Source organism: Cetorhinus maximus, unplaced genomic scaffold (assembly GCF_964194155.1).
Source record: "Cetorhinus maximus unplaced genomic scaffold, sCetMax3.hap1.1 HAP1_SCAFFOLD_2479, whole genome shotgun sequence".
In the NCBI taxonomy this organism is placed as follows: Eukaryota; Metazoa; Chordata; class Chondrichthyes; order Lamniformes; family Cetorhinidae; genus Cetorhinus; species Cetorhinus maximus.
Genome location: NW_027598417.1, coordinates 23,136 through 44,057, shown reverse-complemented (window position 1 = coordinate 44,057; position 20,922 = coordinate 23,136). Strand labels below are relative to the sequence as shown.

Genomic DNA, 20,922 nt, shown 5'->3' with positions numbered 1-20,922 from the left:
GGAGAGAAAGAGAGAGACAAGGCAGACAGGGAGAGAGAGAGAGACAAGGCAGACAGGGAGAGAGAGAGAGAGACAAGGCAGACAGGGAGAGAGAGAGAGAGACAAGGCAGACAGGGAGAGAGAGAGAGAGACAAGGCAGACAGGGAGAGAGAGAGAGAGACAAGGCAGACAGGGAGAGAGAGAGAGAGACAAGGCAGACGGGGAGAGAGAGAGAGAGACAAGGCAGACAGGGAGAGAAAGAGAGCGACAAGGCAGACAGGGAGAGAAAGAGAGAGACAAGGCAGACAGGGAGAGAGAGAGAGAGACAAGGCAGACAGGGAGAGAGAGAGACAAGGCAGGGAGAGAGACAGAGACAGGCAGGGAGAGAGACAGAGACAGGCACACCGAGACGGGGCGACGGGGAATCGAGAGTGCGTAGACGGGCGGACCGTGTGGGGGTAGACGGACGGACGGTGTGGGGGGTAACGGGCGGACTGAGAGTGGGGGGTAGACGGGGTGGACCGAGACTTTGCGACAGGCAGACTGAGAGCGAGTGAGGTCAGGCTGACAGAGTGAGAGAGGGGGGAAGAAGCGAGGGACAGGTGGAGAGGGAAAGGGAGAGGTGGGCGGAGGGAGAGACACCTGGGGGGAGATGAGACGGACCCGGAGCTCCCTCGGTCGTATCGAGCCCCCCAGCCAGAGGAGGGGGGATCAAGCTCCCCTCTTCATTGACCGTGTTGGGGAGGGTGGGGAGGGGAGGGGGGAGTGTTAACCTCCAAGCTGGTGCTGACTGACCTCTGACATTTTGCCCCCTCCCCCCCCAATTCGGCCTCTCTCCGCAGCTACGTGGTCCTTGACCTCATGGAGAGCGACCTGCACCAGATCATCCACTCGTCGCAGCCCCTGACCCTGGAGCACACCCGCTACTTCCTCTACCAGCTGCTGCGGGGTCTCAAGTACATCCACTCGGCCAACGTGGTGCACCGGGACCTGAAGCCCAGCAACCTGCTGGTCAACGAGAACTGCGAGCTGAAGATCGGCGACTTCGGCATGGCCCGCGGCCTGAGCTGCCGGCCGGACGAGCCCGAGCCCTTCCTGACCGAGTACGTGGCCACCCGCTGGTACCGGGCGCCCGAGCTGATGCTCTCCCTCCACGGCTACAGCCGGGCCATCGACCTGTGGTCGGCCGGCTGCATCTTCGCCGAGATGCTGGGCCGCCGGCAGCTCTTCCCCGGCAAGAACTACCTGCACCAGCTGCAGCTGATCCTGACGGTGCTGGGCACCCCGCCCGAGCGGCTGGTGGGCTCCATCGGGGCCGAGCGGGTGCGGGCCTACCTGCGGGGGCTGCCCCGCCGCCAGCCGGTGCCCCTCTCCTCCCTCTACCCGGGCGCCGACCCCCAGGCCCTGGAGCTGCTGGGGCTGCTGCTGCGCTTCGACCCCCAGGAGCGGCCCTCGGCCCCCCAGGCGCTGCGCCACCCCTTCCTGGCCAAGTACCACGACCCCCAGGACGAGCCCGCCTGCGTGCCGGCCTTCGACTTCGGCTTCGACCGGCCGGCGCCCAGCCGCGAGCAGCTGAAGGACGCCATCGCCTGGGAGATCGAGGACTTCCACCGGCGGCGCGAGGGCATCCGGCGGGGGATCAGCCGGGCGCCGGCCCTGACCCGCGCACTGCCCGCCGCCCCCTGCCGCGACGTGGATATGCCCAGTGCCGGCGTCGGCGGCAACGGCAGCGATGGCGGCGGCGGCGACGACCCCCCCGGCAGCGGCGCCCAGGACATGATCGACCTGACCTCGCCCTCGCCCGAGGCAGCGGCGGAGGAGGAGGCGGCGGATGAGGAGGCGGGCGCCCCCCCGGGTGGGTGGGGCGGCGGCGGCGAGGAGGAGGAGGAGGAGGAGGGCGAGGACCAGCGGCCGCCCGCCGACGCCAAGAAGGAGGGCGGCATCTCCGCCGACACCAAGGCCGCCCTGAAAGCAGCACTGCTCAAGTCGGCGCTGAGGCAGAAAAATAAAGGTAAGCTTGGGGCTTAACCGTCAGTGGAGGAGAGTGTCCGGATGCAGTCAGTGGAGGAGAGGGTCCGGATGCAGTCAGTGGAGGAGAGGGTCCGGATGCAGTCAGTGGAGGAGAGGGTCCGGATGCAGTCAGTGGAGGAGAGGGTCCGGATGCAGTCAGTGGAGGAGAGGGTCCGGATGCAGTCAGTGGAGGAGAGGGTCCGGATGCAGTCAGTGGAGGAGAGGGTCCGGATGCAGTCAGTGGAGGAGAGCGTCCGGATGCAGTCAGTGGAGGAGAGCGTCCGGGTGCAGTCAGTGGAGGAGAGCGTCCGGGTACAGTCAGTGGAGGAGAGGGTCCGGGTACAGTCAGTAGAGGAGAGGGTCCGGGTACAGTCAGTGGAGGAGAGGGTCCGGGTACAGTCAGTGCAGGTGAGGGTCCGGGTACAGTCATTGCAGGTGAGGGTCCGGGTACAGTCAGTGGAGGAGAGGGCCCGGATACAGTCAGTAGAGGAGAGGGTCCGGGTACAGTCAGTGGAGGAGAGGGTCCGGGTACAGTCAGTGCAGGTGAGGGTCCGGGTACAGTCATTGCAGGTGAGGGTCCGGGTACAGTCAGTGGAGGAGAGGGCCCGGATACAGTCAGTGGAGGAGAGGGTCCGGGTACAGTCAGTGGAGGAGAGGGTCCGGGTACAGTCAGTGGAGGAGAGGGTCCGGATACAGTCAGTGGAGGAGAGGGTCCGGGTACAGTCAGTGGAGGAGAGGGCCCGGGTACAGTCAGTGGAGGAGAGGGCCCGGATACAGTCAGTAGAGGAGAGGGTCCGGGTACAGTCAGTGGAGGAGAGGTTCCGGGTACAGTCAGTGGAGGAGAGGGTCCGGGTACAGTCAGTGGAGGGGAGCGTCCGGATACAGTCAGTGGAGGGGAGCGTCCGGATACAGTCAGTGGAGGGGTGCGTCCGGATGCAGTCAGTGGAGGAGAGGGTCCAGATACAGTCAGTGGAGGAGAGGGTCCGGATACAGTCAGTGGAGGAGAGGGTCCGGATGCAGTCAGTGGAGGAGAGGGTCCGGATGCAGTCAGTGGAGGGGAGGGTCCGCATACAGTCAGTGGAGGAGAGGGTCCGGATGCAGTCAGTGGAGGAGAGGGTCCGGATGCAGTCAGTGGAGGGGAGGGTCCGGATACAGTCAGTGGAGGAGAGGGTCCGGATGTAGTCAGTGGAGGACAGCGTGAGGGAGGAGAGCAGCTGGGGCCACCCTGTCTGTGCCAGCCAATAAACAACCGCCCGGCACCCCACCCAGCCTCCAGCTCTCGGTCCACAGTCCTGTAGGTTACAGCACCTGAAGATCATAATCCAGGTGTTTTTTTTTTGTTAAATGCCATGAGGGTTTCTGCCTCTACAACCCTATCGGGCAGTGAGTTACAGATCCCCAGTGCCCTCCGGGTGAAAAAAACTTACTCCTCAATTCCCCCCTGATCCTTCCAATTAATTTCAGTCCTTTCCCCCTTAGCCCCTGACCTCTCCGCTCAGAGGAATATGTCCTTTCGATCTGGGCTTGTGTCACCGCTTTAGACACCTCGACTGAGTTTCCCCTCCATCCTGAATTAAAGGGCTGCCAACCTCTCCGATCTTTCCTCGTTAAAACTCCCCGCTCCCGGCGAGATCCCCGGTAAACCTCTATAGTACGGTCACACTCTTCCTGTCGTGCAGTGAGTGTGTGACATAGGAGCAGGAGTAGGCCACTCAGCCCCTCGAGCCTGCTCCACCATTCAGTAAGACCATGGCCGATCTAATTGTGGCCTCAACTCCACACTCCGCCCACCCCCCGATAACCTTTGACCCCCTTGTTAGTCAAGAATCCACTCACCTCCGCCTTAAAAATATTCATAATCACATTTTGGTTTAATGTTTGTAAGGCTCCTTTAAAGTTTTTTCTTGATTTTACAGCTGACCTGACTTAGGGGCTGTGCTTGATTTACCCCTTATTTTGTTAATTTAGTTAATTGTTTTAACTCTGAAAGAGATTAAAAATATTCATTGACCCAGCCTCTGGGGAAGAGAGTCCAAAGATTCACAGCCCTCTGAGAGAGAAAACAATTTCTCCTCATCGACGCCTGAAATGGGAGACCCCTTATTTTTAAACTGTGCCCACTAGTTCTAGTCTCTCCCATAAAACATCCTTTCAGCATCTACCCTGTCAAGTCCCCTCAGAATCTTATATGTTTCAATAAGATCAGCTCTCAATCTTCTAAACTCCAATGGATACAGGCCCAACCTGTCCAACCGTTCCTCATAAGATAACGCCCCTATCCCAGGAATCAGCCAAGTAAACCTTCTCTGAACTGCTTCTAACACATTTATAATCCCTCCTTAAGTAAGGAGACCAAAACTGTCCACAGTGCTCTAGGTGCGGTCTCACCAACGCCCTGTACTGTCGGAGCGAGACTTCCCGACCTTTATACTCCATCCCAATAAAGACCGACATTCCATTTGCCTTCCGGATCACTTGCTGCATCTGCGCACCAACTTTTCCTGATTCATGTACCAGGACACCCAGATCCCTCCGCACCTCAGAGTTCTCCATTTAAATAATATTCCGCTTTTCTATTCTATCTGCCAAAGTGGACAAGTTCACATTTTCCCACGTTATGCTCCATCTGCCTATTTTTTTCCAACTCACTTAACCTGTCTATGTCTCTTTGCAGGTTCCTATGTCCTCTTCACAACTTACTTTCCTACCTATCTTTGTGTCGTCAGCAAATTTAGCAACTATCCCATCCGTCCATCCCTCCATTCAAGTCATTGATATAAATCGTAAATATCTAGGGCGCCAGCACTGATCCCTGTGGCACTCCACTTGTCATATCTTGCCAACCTGAAAATGACCCATTTATGCCTACTCTCTGTTTCCTGTTAGCTACCCAATCCTCTACCCATGCTAATATGCTACCCCCCTACACCATCAGTTCTTATTTTGCGTAGTTACCTTTCGTGTGGCACCTTGTCAAATGCCTTCCGGAAATCTAAGTACAGCACCTCCACAGGTTCCCCTTTATCCACGATGTTTGCAATCAAACATGACTTCCCTTTCACTAAACCATGTTGAATCTGCCAGAGCTGGACGCAGTACTCCAGCTGTGGCCTAACTACTGCTTTAGGCGGTTCGAGCATAGCCTCCCTGCTCAGATACTCGAAGCCTCGGCTAACAGTGGGAAGAATCCAGTTTCCTGCCTTAACAGCCTCACCGAGCTGCCCTGCTGCCTTGAGGGATCTGTGGAGGTGCACTCCCTCTGTTCCTCCCCTGCTTCTCTCACTATCCTACCAGTTAGTGTGTACTCCCTTGCCTTGTTAGACCTCCCCAGATGCGTTAACCTCATGCTCCATCCGATTAAACTGCATTTGCCACTTCTCTGCCCGCCTGCCCAGTCTGTTGACACCTCCCCGCAGCCGACGGCTTTCTTCCTGGTTGTCAACTGCCCGGCCAGGTTTTGTGTCATCTGCATTTTTTCTTAACCACACACCCCCCTACCCACCCCCGCCTTTACGTTTTAAATCGTCACGACTTACCACAAGCGGCCGGAGACGCAGGACCGGGCCCTGCGGACTCCTTCTCAAAACAACCTTCCAGTCACCAGAAACCTCCGTCGACCATTAACATCCGCTTCCCGCCTGATCCGATGTTGGATCCGATTTGCCACTTGTCCGTGGGGGCGGAACGTTCCGGCTCCTCAACCCCGCCCACCCCTCCCCGGCCAGGATTAGTGGCGGGCGAGGTGGGGGGGGTGGTGGGGGGGGGTTCGACACGACAGAAGCCGAAAAATCGGTTCCCACATTCCCGCCGTTTTGCACCACATTAACAGGATGCCGATGAAGGCCCGGCTGGAATCGTGTCCACCACACTCCCCGTACAGCAGTGGGTGGGTGGAGCATCTGAGATGTGGATGTGGTTGAGAAAGGAAGAGACGTGTCGAAGCCTTTCGTCATGCACTCATCAGGACCCTTGGCAAGAATGCCAACATAAGGGGAAAACAACAATTTATACTGCATGAGGAGAGAGCGCCGATTGGTTGGCAAGTGGACTCTGATTGGTGAAAGCGTTGCCATGGGGGAATGCACCAATTGATGGCGACTGACAATTAACTGCCAAGCATTGTTTGAAATTTAAACCAGGCAGCTTGACCCTGATTGGTCAAGGCATTGTCCTGGGGGGGCCAATGTCAGTCACCATCAATTGGTTCATTCTCCACGGCAACGCCTCTACCAGAGTCCACTTGCCAACCAACCAGCATTCTCTTCTCATACAGTATAAATTGTTGTTTTCCCTTGATGAGTACTTTGACATGCCTCTTTTTTTCTTTAGCAATACTCAAGTTCTGTGCTACCCAAGCCATAAGATGTGGATCTTCTAACTTCAGGACCATCCAGGAGATGGATCTTCTCGTTCAGGGGGTGGTTTAGTTGATGTCTGGCCGCCTTTTTAAATATGGCACCCGGATACGACGGCAGGACACCAGCCACCCAGCTCACTCCGCTGCGCAAAACGTTGGCAAAGCCCCGACTGTATAACTAATTAGGCCGGCGTCACGCGATATGGCGTCAATTCTCACTGGCCGTTCCCATCCCGCCGCGGAACTTGGTCCCGGAATGGAAAATTCTGCCCTCGGATTCCGGGGGCTCTTATTTAATTGACACAGCTGCCCCATGGGAGCTTCTCGAAATCCTTGGGGGTTACATCTACCACGTTCCCCTCATCGGCCCTCCTTGTTACCTCCTCAAAAAAAAAAAATTGAATCAAGTTAGTCGGGCACGATCTTCCCTTAACCCTTCCGCACTGACTCTCTTCTTCCGGCTTCTCCCATTTTTTATCCAGGGTCACCTGGTTGATCACCCTCCTCCACCTCCCCCTGTCAGTCACATATTCCTCTTCCTATCCTGCTGCGCTTAAGCCTCTCGCCACCTCATCTTTCCATCTGGTCTTCGGCCTTCCTCTTCTTCTTGTCTGCCCCATCTCCATCGCTCGCCTCACCACATCCCCTCCTCCTCCTCTCTGTCTCTCTCTCTCTCTCTCTCTCTCTGTCTTTTTCTCTCTCCGCAACAGAGAACCATTTCAGTCTCTTCTTGGCTACTTCCTTCGGTGATCCCACAATCTTCACTGACCCCCTGATGCGCTGGGTCCTGATTTTTGTCCCCTCTCCTGACTCCAGATACTTTGGGAAGTTTTCAAAGTCTTCGACAGTGAAGCCAAACGCAAATTCCCTGTTCCACATCTCTGCCATTTCCTTGTTTTCCATTATCAGGCCCCCATACTCTCTCTCTCTCTCTAGAGGAACACCTGCTTTGATTACTCTTCTCCTATTTAAATACTTCTGGAAACCATTACCGTCTGCTTTTATATTACTAGCTAGCTTCCTCCCATACTCGTCTTTATCCCTCTACTTTTTGCAGGCTCTTAGAATTTGCCTCAAGCCTAAAACGAGGGGGGAGGGGGCACAGTTTCAGAATGAGGGGTCTCCCATTGAAGACGGAGATGAGGAGGAATTTCTTCTCTCAGAGGGTGGTCAGTCTGTGGGATTCTCTCCCTCCACCAGAGAGCAGTGGAGGCCGGGACGTTGAATATACTCAAGGCCAAGTGAGACGGGTTTCTGATCGACGAGGGAGTCGAGGGTTATGGGGGGAGAGGACAAGCAGGAAAGTGGAATTGAGGCCACAATCAGATCAGCCGCGATCTTATCGAATGGCGGAGCAGGCTTGAGGGGCCGAATGGCCTACTGCTGCTCCTAAGCGCTGTGTTCCTGTGACTGCACACATCCATCTCCACATCAGTATCTCAGCAGTATCCAGTCGCTGTTCGTCTCTTGATGCCGCCCTGCTTTCTGCACGGTATAACAAGGCTGGTCTCACGACTGCCTCATAGAACGATTCATTCCTATTCTGCTATCCACTGACCCCAGGCACCTGAAACGACTCACTCTCTCCAGGTCTTCACCCAGAATCTTCACCCTGATCCTCTTCCCTAGGCTCAAACAGACGGTCCATATGTTGGGTCTTTGCTGATCTTCATAGCCCTCGTCTTCCAGTCCCTCTCTCTCTCTCTCTCTTCAGTTCTCCAGATACTTGGTTATGTCCTCGTCATCCCCACTGCGTAGCTCAGTGTCATCCACAAACACCATTGACACAGGCACTTCCCGTGAGACCATAAGCCGTGCGAGCAGAAGTAGGCCATTCAGCCCATCAAGCCTGCTCCGCCATTCAATGAGATCACGACTGATCCGATAATCCTCAACTCCACTTTCCTGCCTTTTCCCCGTAACCCTTGATTCCCTGACTGATTAAAAACCCGTCTATCTCAGCCTTGAATGTACTGAATGAACCAGCCTCTGCGGTAAAGAGTTCCACCGATTCACTACCCTCTGAGAGAAGAAATTCCTCCTCATCTCCGTCTTCAACCGGCGAACCCCTTACTCTGAGACTGTGCCCTCTGGTCCTAGACTCTCCCACAAGGGGAAACAACCTCTCAGCATCTACCCTGTCAAGGCCCCCTCAGAATCTTCTATGTTTCAATAAGGTCGCATCTCATTCGTCTAAAGTCCCAACGAGTACAGCCAACCTACTCAACCTCTCCTCATCAGAAAATCCCTCCATCCCCGGGATCAACCTTCTCCAGACTGCCTCCAATGCCGGTACATCTTTCCTTAGATCAGGGGACTGAAACTGTTCACCGTATTCTAGGTGTGATCCAACTAGTGCCTTGTATAGTTTGAGCAAGATTTTCCACCTGACTTGCTCAGTTGGAACGCCCACGACTGCCAGTAAGAGGAAGGGAGCTCAGCGCTGGTGCTCGGTGTCGTCTGACTTCGAAACTCTCTCTCTTCCCCGCCCCCTACCTCCACACTGCTTCTTACTCTCGCCTGGCCCTCCTTGCATGCGCTCTGTCACAGCCTTGCCTGTTTCTTGGGGACTCCCTGAATCCCCAGACTTCCTCCCGAGACAGCAGGTCGGAAGCCTTCCCCGGAACCAGGAGCCGTCTTAAACAGCGCACACCACACTGGCCGTCGCCCAGCCCCTCTGGCACCTGCACCTGCACCCCTGAGGCCGGCTGGAGAACATTCGCTGGAGCCTCCGCTGTTCCAGTCACTTACCCCTCTCCACTTTGCGGGATACATTTCACCCAACCCTGGGGGCTTATCCCCTTTCAAAGATGCCAGAATTTCCTCTCCCGCTCTGTGTAACCCATCCAAAACGTCACGTTCCCCCTCCTAACGACAATGTCAGCATCGCTCCTCTCTCTCTGTGAAGACAGACGCAATGTATTCATTCAGAGCTGTGCAGATGCCTTCCGCCTCCACGCATCAGCTATCTTTTTTGACCTGTAACGGCTCCTAGTCTTTTCCTAGTTACCCCCTTGCATTGTGGGTCTTTACATAACATCTTCAGGTTCTCCTTGATTTTGATTTCCAATTTTTTTTTTAAGTGTTCTTGGCTTTCCTGACTTGCTTTTTAACTGCACCTCTACACTTCCTATTCTCCTCTCGGCTTTCTGCAGTGTTGAGCTCTCAATATCTGACGTAATCTTCCCTTTTTTTACCTTCTGCCTCCCGCTGCTCTGACGCTCATTTACCTTCGAGTAGCGGTTCCCAGTTTCCTCTTTTGCCAAGTCTTGGCCAAGTAAAGTTAACCTTTCCCCAATTTACAATGTTTACTCATGGTCCGCCTTTGTCCTTTGCCATGACCCCTTGCAATCTAACTGAATTATGATCACTACTATCAAAATGCTCCCCGGCTGATGCACCTTCTGGCTGACCAGCTTTATTCCCCAACACCAAGTCCAGAACTGCCTCTTCCCTTGTTGGGTTTCTGACGTACTGGCGAATAAAAGTCCCCCTGATTGCATTTGAAGAATTCTGTGCCCTTGGTGCCTTTGATAGTTGAATTCACCCCGGTTCGTACTGGGGTGATTCAAATCTCCCACGATTACTGGATGGTCTCTGCACTTGTCGCCCACAGAAACGGCCAACTGCAGCCAGGAGCACCTGGACCCTCGGCGCCCTGTCACGGCCCAGGAGAGGCAGCGGGAACGCGAAGAGAAGCGACGGAGGCGACAGGAGAGAGCCAAGGAGCGGGAACGGAAGCAGCGGGAGAGGGAGCGCAAGGAGCTGAAGGAAGGCGACGTCCTGGGAGGGGTAGTGCTGAGCCAGGGCGACAAGAGCCTCCTGGAGCGCTGGATGAAGATGACAGAAGGGCGGGGGAGGCCCGAGGCTGGGGAGGGGGGCATCCCGCTTCTCAATGGAGGCATCGAGGGCCTGCCGGCCTGGGCCGGCCCCGGAGGCCTGCAAGAGGTGATGGCGGGGCCCAGGCCTGCTTTAGGCCTGGGAACGGGCTCAGGCCTGGGGCCTGGTGTGGGCTTTGGGCCTACTGTAGGCCTCGGGACGACAGTCAGCTTCGGGCCTGCCTCAGGCATTGAGCCTAGTGTACGCCTTGGTCCAGCCATACGCTTCGCAGCTGCCTCAGGCCTGGGGCCTGGTGTAGGAGTTGGGCCCAGCGTAGGCCTGGGGCCCGCCCTAGGCTTTGGGCCTGCCTCTGGCCTCAGGCCGGGCATAGGCCTCGGCCCCGGTGTGACGCACGGCGAAGCCCCCTCAGCTGCCCCCAAAACCGACCTGCCTTCCACCGCCTGCTTCCCGGCCAGCCCCTTCCAGATGCCGGCCTCCGGCCTGGCGCCGCTCCGAGAAACGGCCGAGGCCCGAGGCGAAGGCCCGGGCCCCGCTTTCCACCGGCCCCCTCAGCCCTTCGGCCTGGGCCCGGGCGAGCCCTGGGCCGAGCCGGGCCGCCCTCCCCTCCTCCTGCCCCCAGGCCTCTGCGAGGGGCCGTGGAGTAGCGGCTCCAACCCCCCGGCCCCCAGGTCTGACCATCCCTTCCCCCGGGCCCCCCTGCCTCACAACAGCTCTGGCTTCGGGACGCTGGCCTCTCGGGATGGAGCTTCGCAACCGCCCGCCTTCCCCCAGGAGCAAGAGGAGGATCCGAAGACCCAGGGCCTAGGGCCTCATCCGCCACTCGCCTCTGAAGCCTCGAGCGGCGACTCGCTGGATGTCAACACAGTGACCCACCAGCTCTCAAAGTCACAGGTAAGGTGCGGCCTGGAGGGCGTGGACTTAGACAGCGCCTGTGTTCAACCAGGAAAGAAATTCCACACGCAAGGAGATGTTAGGGACACGTGAACGAGAGCTCACTTAAAGGAGAAACTTAAAGGAGGAAAGAGAGAGCTGGAGAGGGAGAGAGGGTTAGGGAGGGAATTCCAGAGCCTAGGGCCGCCCCCAGGCAGCTGAAGTCCCGGCCGCCAATGGCGGAGCGTAGGGAATCAGGGGACGCTCGAGAGGCCGGAGTTGGAGGAGCGCAGGGATCTCGGAGGGTGGTAGGAGGTTACAGAGATAGGGAGGGTTGTAGGAGCGAGGGGAGGTTACAGAGATAGGGAGGGTTGTAGGGGCTGGAGGAGGTTACAGAGATAGGGAGGGTTGTAGGGTCTGGAGGAGGTTACAGAGATAGGGGGGGTTGTAGGGGCTGGAGGACGTTACAGAGATAGGGAGGGTTGTAGGGGCTGGAGGAGGTTACAGAGATAGGGAGGGTTGTAGGGGCTGGAGGAGGTTACAGAGATAGGGAGGGTTGTTGGGGTGGAGGAGGTTACAGAGATAGGGAGGGTTGTAGGGACTGGAGGAGGTTACAGAGATAGGGAGGGTTGTAGGGGCTGGAGGAGGTTACATAGATAGGGTTGTAGGGGCTGGAGAAGGTTACAGAGATAGGGTGTGTTGTAGGGGCTGGAGCAGGTTACAGAGATAGGGAGGGTTGTAGGGGCTGGAGGACGTTACAGAGATAGGAGGGTTGTTGGGGCTGGAGGAGGTTACAGAGATAGGGAGGGTGGTAGTGGCTGGAGGAGGTTACAGAGATAGGGAGGGGTGTAGGGGCTGGAGGAGGTTACAGAGATAGGGGGGTTGTAGGGGCTGGAGGAGGTTACAGAGATAGGGAGGGTTGTCGGGGCTAGAGGAGGTTACAGAGATAGGGAGGGTTGTCGGGGTGGACGAGGTTACAGAGATAGGGAGGGTTGTCGGGGTGGACGAGGTTACAGAGATAGGGAGTGTTGAGTCCATGGAGAATATGGAAAACAAGGGTGAGAATTTTAAAATGGAGACTGGGTGGGATGGGGTGTAAGTCGGGGCCAGCGAGGGCGGAAGGTGATGGCTGACGCGTCCTTGGGAAGACGCTGCTGAAAACTGACCGAGCTCTCGTTCACCTGTCCCTCCCTGTGTGGCTCGGGATCGGATAGCGCTCGCTAAGACCCCTGTGAGGCCTCGGGACGCTGGCTGGGGCTTAGGCCGGGCATTCGTGACCTCAAGCCCACCCTGCTCTCACTAAACTCACAGAACAAAAAGGCCCCTTGGCTTAGCTCAAGTCACCCCTGCCCTTGCATCAGATTTTAAATCCCTCCCTGGCCTCTCCCCCCTCACCAGCTTTCCACCAACTCCCAAGCCTCCTGCAGCCGGGCTGAACACCTCGAGCTGCTCCGTTGGCGGGAGCTGTGTTTAAGGTTGCAGACGCTCTCAAGCCCACGCCAGGTCACTGCTGTTGGTAGCGGTGAGTCAGCCACAGGCTTGGTTCTCTCGAGCAGCTCAGGGAGACCTTGGCTGGGGTGACGGTAAATTGGCGGCTCCCAAACCTCGGCACTTCCCAGGGGAGGTTAAGAACATGAGAAATAGGAGCAGCAGTAGGCCATTCAGCCCCTCGAGCCTGTTTCCCCCGTTCTACAAGGTCACAGCTGATCTGACTGTGGCCTCAACTCCACTTTCCTGTCCGTCCCCCCTCGTAACCCTCGACTCCCTCATCGATCAGAAACCCGTCTCACTCGGCCTTGAATATATTCAACGGCCTCCACTGCTCTCTGAGGGGGGAGAGAATCCCACAGACTGACCACCCTCTGAGAGAAGAAATTCCTCCTCATCTCCGTCTTCACCGGGAGACCCCTCATTCTGAAACTGTGCCCCCCCCACACCTCGTTCTAGATTCCACCCCCACGAGGGGGAAACATCCTCTCAGCATCCACCCCTGTCGAGCTCCTCCCCCCTCAGAATCTTATCTGTCTCGATAAGGTCGCCTCTCATTCTTCTAAACTCCAATGGGTACAGGGCCCAACCTGCTCAACCTCTCCTCACAAGACAAACCCCCTTCATCCCAGGAATCGGCCGAGTGAACCTTCTCTGAACGGCCTCCAGTGCGAGTCTGTCCCTCCTTAAGTAAGGAGACCAAAACTGTCCCCAGTGCTCCAGGTGCGGTCTCCCCAACGCCCTGTACAGTCGGAGCAAGACTCCCCGACCTTTATACTCCATCCCCCCTCGCAATAAAGGACAACATTTCACTTGCCTTCCCGATCACTTGCTGCATCTGCACACCAACTTTTTGTGATTCACATACAGGGAGACAGAAGCAGTCTGACTGTGCAATGCAGACTGAGTCAAATTGACCAAAAAGGGCAAGGGTAGACTTGGAAGCACTTCGCAAGGGAAATGGCCTGTTGGCCTTTATGGCAAGGGAACTGGAGTACAGGAATAAGGAAGTCTTGCTTCAGTTGTACCGGGTTGTGGTGAGGCCGCACCTGGAATACTGTGCGCAGTTTTGATCTCCGTGTTTAAGGAAGGATATCCTTGCGTTGGGAGTCGATACAGCGGAGGATCACTCGATTGGTCCCTGGGACGGGGGGGGGTGTCCTGTGAGTAAATTGGGTCTGTATTCTCCGGAGTTTCGAAGAATGAGAGTCGATCTCATTGAAACCTACCCCGATGCTGAAGGGGTTTGACAGGGTGGACACTGAGAGGTTGTTTCCCCCCACACTGGTTGGGGAATGGAGAATGCGGAGGGGGGAGGGGGGCACAGTCTCAGGGTGAGGGGTCGGCCATTTTGGACTGAGATGAGGAGAAATCTCTTCACTCGGAGGGTCGTGAATCTTTGGGATTCTCTACCCCAGAGGGTTGTGGACGCTCCGTCGTTGACTATATTCCAGACCGGGGATCGGGAGATTTTCGGTCTCTCAGGGAATCGAGGGATACGGGGAGCGGGCCGGGAGGGAGGAGCTGAGGCAGATGACCGGCCAGGATTGTATTGAATGGGGGAAACAGGCTGGATGGGCCGAAGAGTCCACTCCTGCTGTATCTTTCCTGCTTCCACCATTCAGCACCACCTCCTCCCTCTAACCATTCCCCGTAACTATACACCCAGCCTTTCCTACTGATCCCAATAACACCAATCCCTCCAAACATACCCCAGCAACGTATCCTGACTGTCCTGCCAGCCAAGACTGCCCCTGTGTACATGTTCCCTCGCAGCGTCCTTCCGGTTTTCCCTATTCCCTCTGGCCTCCAAATAAAATAATACAGCCCCCAACCCCGCCCCCTGGCAAAAAAGAAGGCTGCCACCAAGCACCTGAAAGCAGACCTCGATAAAAACACTGCCCCCCACCCCACCGCCAGACGTTCCTTTTTATTCTACATCCTAACAGGGATTTCATCCCACCCTTGGAGGAGGAAGCGATCAGAACGTGACTCCCGCCTGCCTGTTTTGCCCGTGCGACAGGCTAACAATCGCACGGGCAACGTGAAATCGCTGTCAGTCAGCTTTCTAACGTCCTCCATCGGCCCGGACTCTCCCCACCCACCCCTCCCTGCCCTTCACCCTTCACCCCCTTGCCCTCGCCCACCTCCCGGACATGCCCTGGCGTGCCTTGTTGCCATCCGGCGGCGGAGGTCCCCCGTGGGAGGCCCTCTACGGTGGGGATGGGGTTGGGGGGGTGGGGGGAATGGGGTGTCTGTCCTCCCCCTTTCCATCGGGGACCTGGGGTGGAGGGTGATTGTGTAGGTTCGCGGACTCCCAAGAGACCTGCGGCCTTGTGGGGGTCCCGTGGGCCGCGTCTGTGTGAATCGGTGTAGGCCGCGCTCCCCCTTTCTCAGTTATTTGAAGAACCTTTCACCGTTTGTTTCGCTTGCACTTCAGCCCCACGCCCCCTGACCTCTGGGCACCCGGTGCGGAGGGGAAACCGGGAGGGAGGAGGAGCTCCCTGGCACACCTGCTCCTGGGCCTGGCCAAGTCGGCCAGGGACAGGTCCGGGGGTAGCGGGCGATCGAGGGGGTCGCCCGACCCGACTGTCTGCCCCTCTTTCTCGGCCGGGTGTCCCTGGAGAGGGAGCAGGCGGTGTCCGCTGGCACTGTGCCTGGTGGGCACCGCGGGGACTGGCGAGTTTTATCGACATCCCCCCCCCCTTAATCACACTTTAGTTTGTTTAATGTTTGCTTCCTGTAAATTTTGTCTTTTGCTTCTGCAGTTTCCCTTTAAGGGGTTGCTTTTTAATTCGGCCTTGGCTTTGCCTCATTTAGTTTGTTTGTAACCAAAAGAGTTCCCCCGTGCGCCCGCCGACTGCAATAGTGCCGGGGTGCGCCATGACGTCCGGACACATGCCCGACAGCGTTTCGAGGGATTTTATGTGTGTTTTGGGTCGGGCGCGTGGACTAGCTGGGAACGCAGGACCCTGTTGTACTCAGGCCGCTGTGTGCTTGTCTGTGCCGTGCAGGTGAAGGATATATTGCCGCCGTTGTTCTCGGTGACGCCGAAGGGGAGCGGCGCAGGATACGGAGTGGGCTTCGACCTGGAAGAGTTCCTCAATCAGTCCTTCGACATGGTGGGAGAGAGTCACGACAGGTAAGACGCCCTCTCCCTTGCCCAGGGTCCCGACTGCCCATGGTCAGGAAGCCATGGCATAGAACCCCTACACGCCAGAGACTCGAGCCTCCTCCGCCTGGCTGACACCCCCCTCTGGTGGCCCCGGACAGAGGGAGGGCCGCCCTGCCGGAGGGTCAGTACTGAAGGAGGGCCACACCGTCGGAGGGTCAGTGCTGAGGGAGAGCCGCACTGTCGGAGGGTCAGTGCTGAGGGAGCACCGCACTGTCAGCGGGTCAGTGCTGAGGGAGCGCCGCACTGTCGGAGGGTCAGTGCTGAGGTAGCGCCGCACTGTCGGAGGGTCAGTGCTGAGGGAGCACCGCACTGTCAGCGGGTCAGTGCTGAGGGAGCGCCGCACTGTCGGAGGGTCAGTGCTGAGGTAGCGCCGCACTGTCGGAGGGTCAGTGCTGAGGGAGTGCGGCACTGTCAGAGGGTCAGTACAGAGGGAGTGCCGCAGTGTCGGAGGGTCAGTACAGAGGGAGTGCCGCACTGTCGGAGGGTCAGTACAGAGGGAGCGCCGCACTGTCGGAGGGTCAGTACAGAGTGAGTGCAGCACTGTCGGAGGGTCAGTACTGAGGGAGCGCCGCACTGTCGGAGGGTCAATACAGAGGGAGCGCCGCACTATCGAAGGGTCAGTACTGAGGGAGCGCCGCACTGTCGGAGGGTCAGTACTGAGGGAGCGCCGCACTGTCGGAGGGTCAGTACTGAGGGAGCGCCGCACTGTCGGAGGGTCAATACAGAGGGAGCGCCGCACTGTCGGAGGGTCAGTACTGAGGGAGCACCGCACTGTCGGAGGGTCAATACAGAGGGCGAGCGGCACTGTCGGAGGGTCAGTGCTGAGGGAGCGCCGCACTGTCGGAGGGTCAGTGCTGAGGGAGCGCCGCACTGTCGGAGGGTCAGTGCTGAGGGAGCGCCGCACTGTCGGAGGGTCAGTGCTGAGGGAGCGCCGCACTGTCGGAGGGTCAGTGCTGAGGGAGCGCCGCACTGTCGGAGGGTCAGTACTGAGGGAGCGCCGCACTGTCGGAGGGTCAATACAGAGGGAGAGCCGCACTGTCGGAGGGTCAGTACTGAGGGAGTGCCGCACTGTCGGAGGGTCAGTACTGAGGGAGAGCCGCACTGTCGAAGGGTCAATACAGAGGGAGCGCAGCACTGTCGGAGGGTCAATACAGAGGGAGCGCCGCACTGTCAGAGGGTCAATACAGAGGGAGCGTCGCACTGTCGGAGGGTCAATACAGAGGGAACGCCGCACTGTCGAAGGGTCAGTGCTGAGGGAGCGCCGCATTGTCGGAGGGTCAGTGCTGAGGGAGAGCCGCACTGTCGGAGGGTCAGTACTGAGAGAGAGCCGCACTGTCGGAGAGTCAGTACTGAGGGAGTGCCGCACTGTCGGAGGGTCAGTGCTGAGGGAGAGCCGCACTGTCGGAGGGTCAGTACTGAGAGAACGCCGCACTGTCGGAGCTGGATATTAATAATGATCCTCTGAGGTGAACTTAAAAACCTCATAACCACTAGTGCAAGTAGAGGAAGAGAAATACAGATAGGCTGCTGTGTTTGTAGCTGTACCTGTCCTGGAAGTGTTTGATGGGGACGGTGTAGAGGGAGCTTTATGCTGTATCTAACCCCGTGCTGTAGCTGTCCTGGGAGTGTTTGATGGAGACGGTGTAGAGGGAGCTTTACGCTGTATCTAACCCCGTGCTGTAGCTGTCCTGGGAGTGTTTGATGGAGACGGTGTAGAGGGAGCTTTACTCTGTATCTCACCCCGTGCTGTACCTGTCCTGGGAGTGTTTGATGTGGACTGTGTAGAGGAAGATTTACTCTGTATCTAACCCCGTGCTGTACCTGTCCTGGGAGTGTTTGATGGGGACCGTGTAGAGGGAGCTTTACTCTATATCTAACCCCGTGCTGTACCTGCCCTGGGAGTGTTTGATGGGGACGGTGTAGAGGGAGCTTTACTCTGTATCTAACCCCATGCTGTACCTGTCCTGGGAGTGTTTGATGGGGACGGTGTAGAGGGAGCTTTACTCTGTATCTAACCCATGCTGTACCTAACCCGTGCTGTACCTGTCCTGGGAGTGTTTGATGGGGCCAGTGTAGAGGGAGATTTACTCTGTATCTAACCCCATGCTGTACCTGTCCTGGGAGTGTTTGATGGACATGGTGTAGAGGGAGCTTTACTCTGTACTCTGTATCTAACCCCATGCTGTACCTTTCCTGGGAGTGTTTGATGGGGACTGTGTAGAGGGAGCTTTACACTGTATCTAACCCCGTGCTGTACCTGTCCTGGGAGTGTTTGATGGAGTCAGTGTAGAGGGAGCTTCACTCTGTATCTAACCCCGTGCTGTACCTGTCCTGGGAGTGTTTGATGGAGTCAGTGTAGAGGGAGCTTCACTCTGTATCTAACCCCGTGCTGTACCTTTCCTGGGAGTGTTTGATGGAGACGGTGTAGAGGGAGCTTTACTCTGTATCTCACCCCGTGCTGTACCTGTCCTGGGAGTGTTTGATGTGGACTGTGTAGAGGAAGATTTACTCTGTATCTAACCCCGTGCTGTACCTGCCCTGGGAGTGTTTGATGGGGACGGTGTAGAGGGAGCTTTACTCTGTATCTAACCCCATGCTGTACCTGTCCTGGGAGTGTTTGATGGGGACGGTGTAGAGGGAGCTTTACTCTGTATCTAACCCATGCTGTACCTGTCCTGGGAGTGTTTGATGGGGCCAGTTTAGAGGGAGATTTACTCTGTATCTAACCCCGTGCTGTACCTGTCCTGGGAGTGTTTGATGGGGACGGTGTAGAGGGAGCTTTACTCTGTATCTAACCCGTGCTGTCCCTGTCCTGGGAGTGTTTGATGGGGTCAGTGTAGAGGGAGCTTCACTCTGTATCTAACCCCGTGCTGTACCTGTCCTGGGAGTATTTGATGGGGACCGTGTAGAGGGAGATTTACTCTGTATCTAACCCCGTGCTGTACCTGTCCTGGGAGTGTTTGTGGAGACAGTGTAGAGGGAGCTTTACTCTGTATCTAACCCCGTGCTGTACCTGTCCTGGGTGTGTTTGATGGGGACAGTGAAGAGGGAGCTTTACTCTGTATCTAACCCCGTGCTGTCCCTGTCCTGGGAGTGTTTGATGGGGACTGTGAAGAGGGAGCTTTACTCTGTATCTAACCCCGTGCTGTACCTGTCCTGGGAGTATTTGATGGGAACAGTGTAGAGGGAGCTTTACTCTGTATCTAACCCCGTGATGTACCTGTCCTGGGAGTGTTTGATGGGGTCAGTGAAGAGGGAGCTTTACTCTGTATCTAACCCCGTGCTGTACCTGTCCTGGGATTGTTTGATGGGGACAGTGTAGAGGGAGCTTTACTCTGTATCTAACCCCGTGCTGTACCTGTCCTGGGAGTGTTTGATGGGGACAGTGTAGAGGGAGCTTTACTCTGTATCTAACCCCGTTTTGTACCTGTCCTGGAAGTGTTTGATGGGGACAGTGTAGAGGGAGCTTTACTCTGTATCTAACCCCGTGCTGTACCTGTCCTGGGAGTGTTTGATGGGGACTGTGTAGAGGGAGCTTTACACTGTATCTAACCCCGTGCTGTACCTGTCCTGGGAGTGTTTGATGGAGTCAGTGTAGAGGGAGCTTCACTCTGTATCTAACCCCGTGCTGTACCTGTCCTGGGAGTGTTTGATGGAGACGGTGTAGAGGGAGCTTTACGCTGTATCTAACCCCGTGCTGTAGCTGTCCTGGGAGTGTTTGATGGGGACGGTGTAGAGGGAGATTCACTCTGTATCTAACCCCGTGCTCGACCTTGACAAACAATGCTGAGTCTCTTTTTTCTCCTTCTTCCTTCTAGCCAGGGTGACTCCGCCCCTCTCTCAGCCTCTCTGCTCGCCGATTGGCTGGAAGTCCATCGGATGAACCCAGCTGATATGGAGTCGCTGCAGCAGGAGCTACAACTTGGTTCGCCCATGATCCTCTCTGACGTGCCGGACCTTTAGCATGACGGGGTCAGGACCTGGCCTGCTCGAATCGAGGCCCGGACTGTCTCGCAATCCTTCACTAGGTCACCAGAGGGCTGGGTTTCACATTGGCTCGACCCAAATAGTTATTCCTCCAGCGGAGAGACCGGGATTCGAGGGACCGCTTTTCTCCTCGGTGCCAATTAGTTACTGTGACGTCAAACAGAGGGAACGTCATCCCCAGGCCCCACACTTCAAACAGTGTCAGCTCCGCAGGAGAGCCGCTCAATCGGAGGGTCAGTGCTGAGGGAGAGCCGCACTGTCGGAGGGTCAGTGCTGAGGGAGAGCCGCACTGTCGGAGGGTCAGTGCTGAGGGAGAGCCGCACTGTCGGAGGGTTAGTGCTGAGGGAGAGCCGCACTGTCGGAAGGTCAGTGCTGAGGGAGAGCCGCACTGTCGGAGGGTCAGTACTGAGGGAGCGCCACACTGTCGGAGGGTCAGTACTGAGGGAGTGCCGCTCCATCGGAGGGTCAGTGCTGAGGGAGAGCCGCACTGTCGGAGGGTCAGTACTGAGGGAGTGCTGCACTGTTGGAGGGTCAGTGCTGAGGGCGTCCTGCACTGTTGGAGGGTCAGTGCTGAGGGAGTGCTGCACTGTTGGAGGGTCAGTGCTGAGGGAGTGCTGCACTGTTGGAGGGTCAGTGCTGAGGGAGCGCCGCACTGTCGGAGGGTCAGTGCTGAGGGAGCACCGCACTGTCGGAGGGTCAGTATTGAGGGAGAGCCGCACTGTCGGAGGGTCAGTATTGAGGGAGAGCCGCACGGTCGGAGGGTCAGTATTGAGGGAGAGCCGCACTGTCGGAGGGTCAGTATTGAGGGAGAGCCGCACTGTCGGAGGGTCAGTATTGAGGGAGCGCCGCACTGTCGGAGGGTCAGTATTGAGGGAGTGCTGTAGTCTACCTGTCTGCCCTCTGAGATTTCCTGGTCACTACTGGAAGATGGGCGGAGGGGGGAGTTGCCCCTGGGGTCCAGCATTTTCCCCTCCAGCTACAGCCCTGAATAAACCATCTCATTGCTTTGCTGTTTGTGGGTCAATGCTGGAACAGGGACCTACCTGCCCTTTGCCCTACATTACAAGCATGTTTACAGCTCAAGTCGTACTGGGAGATTAATGGTCACTGGCACGCGTTTGGAGTGGATTCTGGATGGGAACAGGGTATGGCCATAGCACCTTGTCCTCCACTAGGAATGAAACACATTGTAAATAAAAAGTTCTGAATTCGAGAA

At 56.9% G+C, this 20,922-nt stretch overlaps 1 protein-coding gene across 1 annotated transcript; it reads left to right on the top strand.

Moving 5' to 3' along the window:
• Window positions 1–822: 822 nt before the first annotated feature.
• Window positions 823–20,922, top strand: mapk7 (mitogen-activated protein kinase 7). Its single transcript, XM_078537501.1, has 5 exons — window positions 823–1,692; window positions 1,786–1,990; window positions 9,963–11,077; window positions 15,559–15,686; window positions 19,538–20,922. Exons 1-5 carry the CDS (start codon window positions 841–843, stop codon window positions 19,680–19,682), a joined length of 2,445 nt encoding a protein of 814 aa, XP_078393627.1. The 5' UTR covers window positions 823–840; the 3' UTR covers window positions 19,683–20,922.

Bases quoted from the DNA above. Each gene is read 5' to 3' on its own strand.
- mapk7 (XM_078537501.1), top strand. From the start codon at position 841: ATGGAGAGCGACCTGCACCAGATCATCCACTCGTCGCAGCCCCTGACC. The intron at 11,078-15,558 runs GTAAGGTGCGGC...TGTGCCGTGCAG, and splicing joins ACCAGCTCTCAAAGTCACAG to GTGAAGGATATATTGCCGCC. The intron at 15,687-19,537 runs GTAAGACGCCCT...TCTTCCTTCTAG, and splicing joins GTGGGAGAGAGTCACGACAG to CCAGGGTGACTCCGCCCCTC.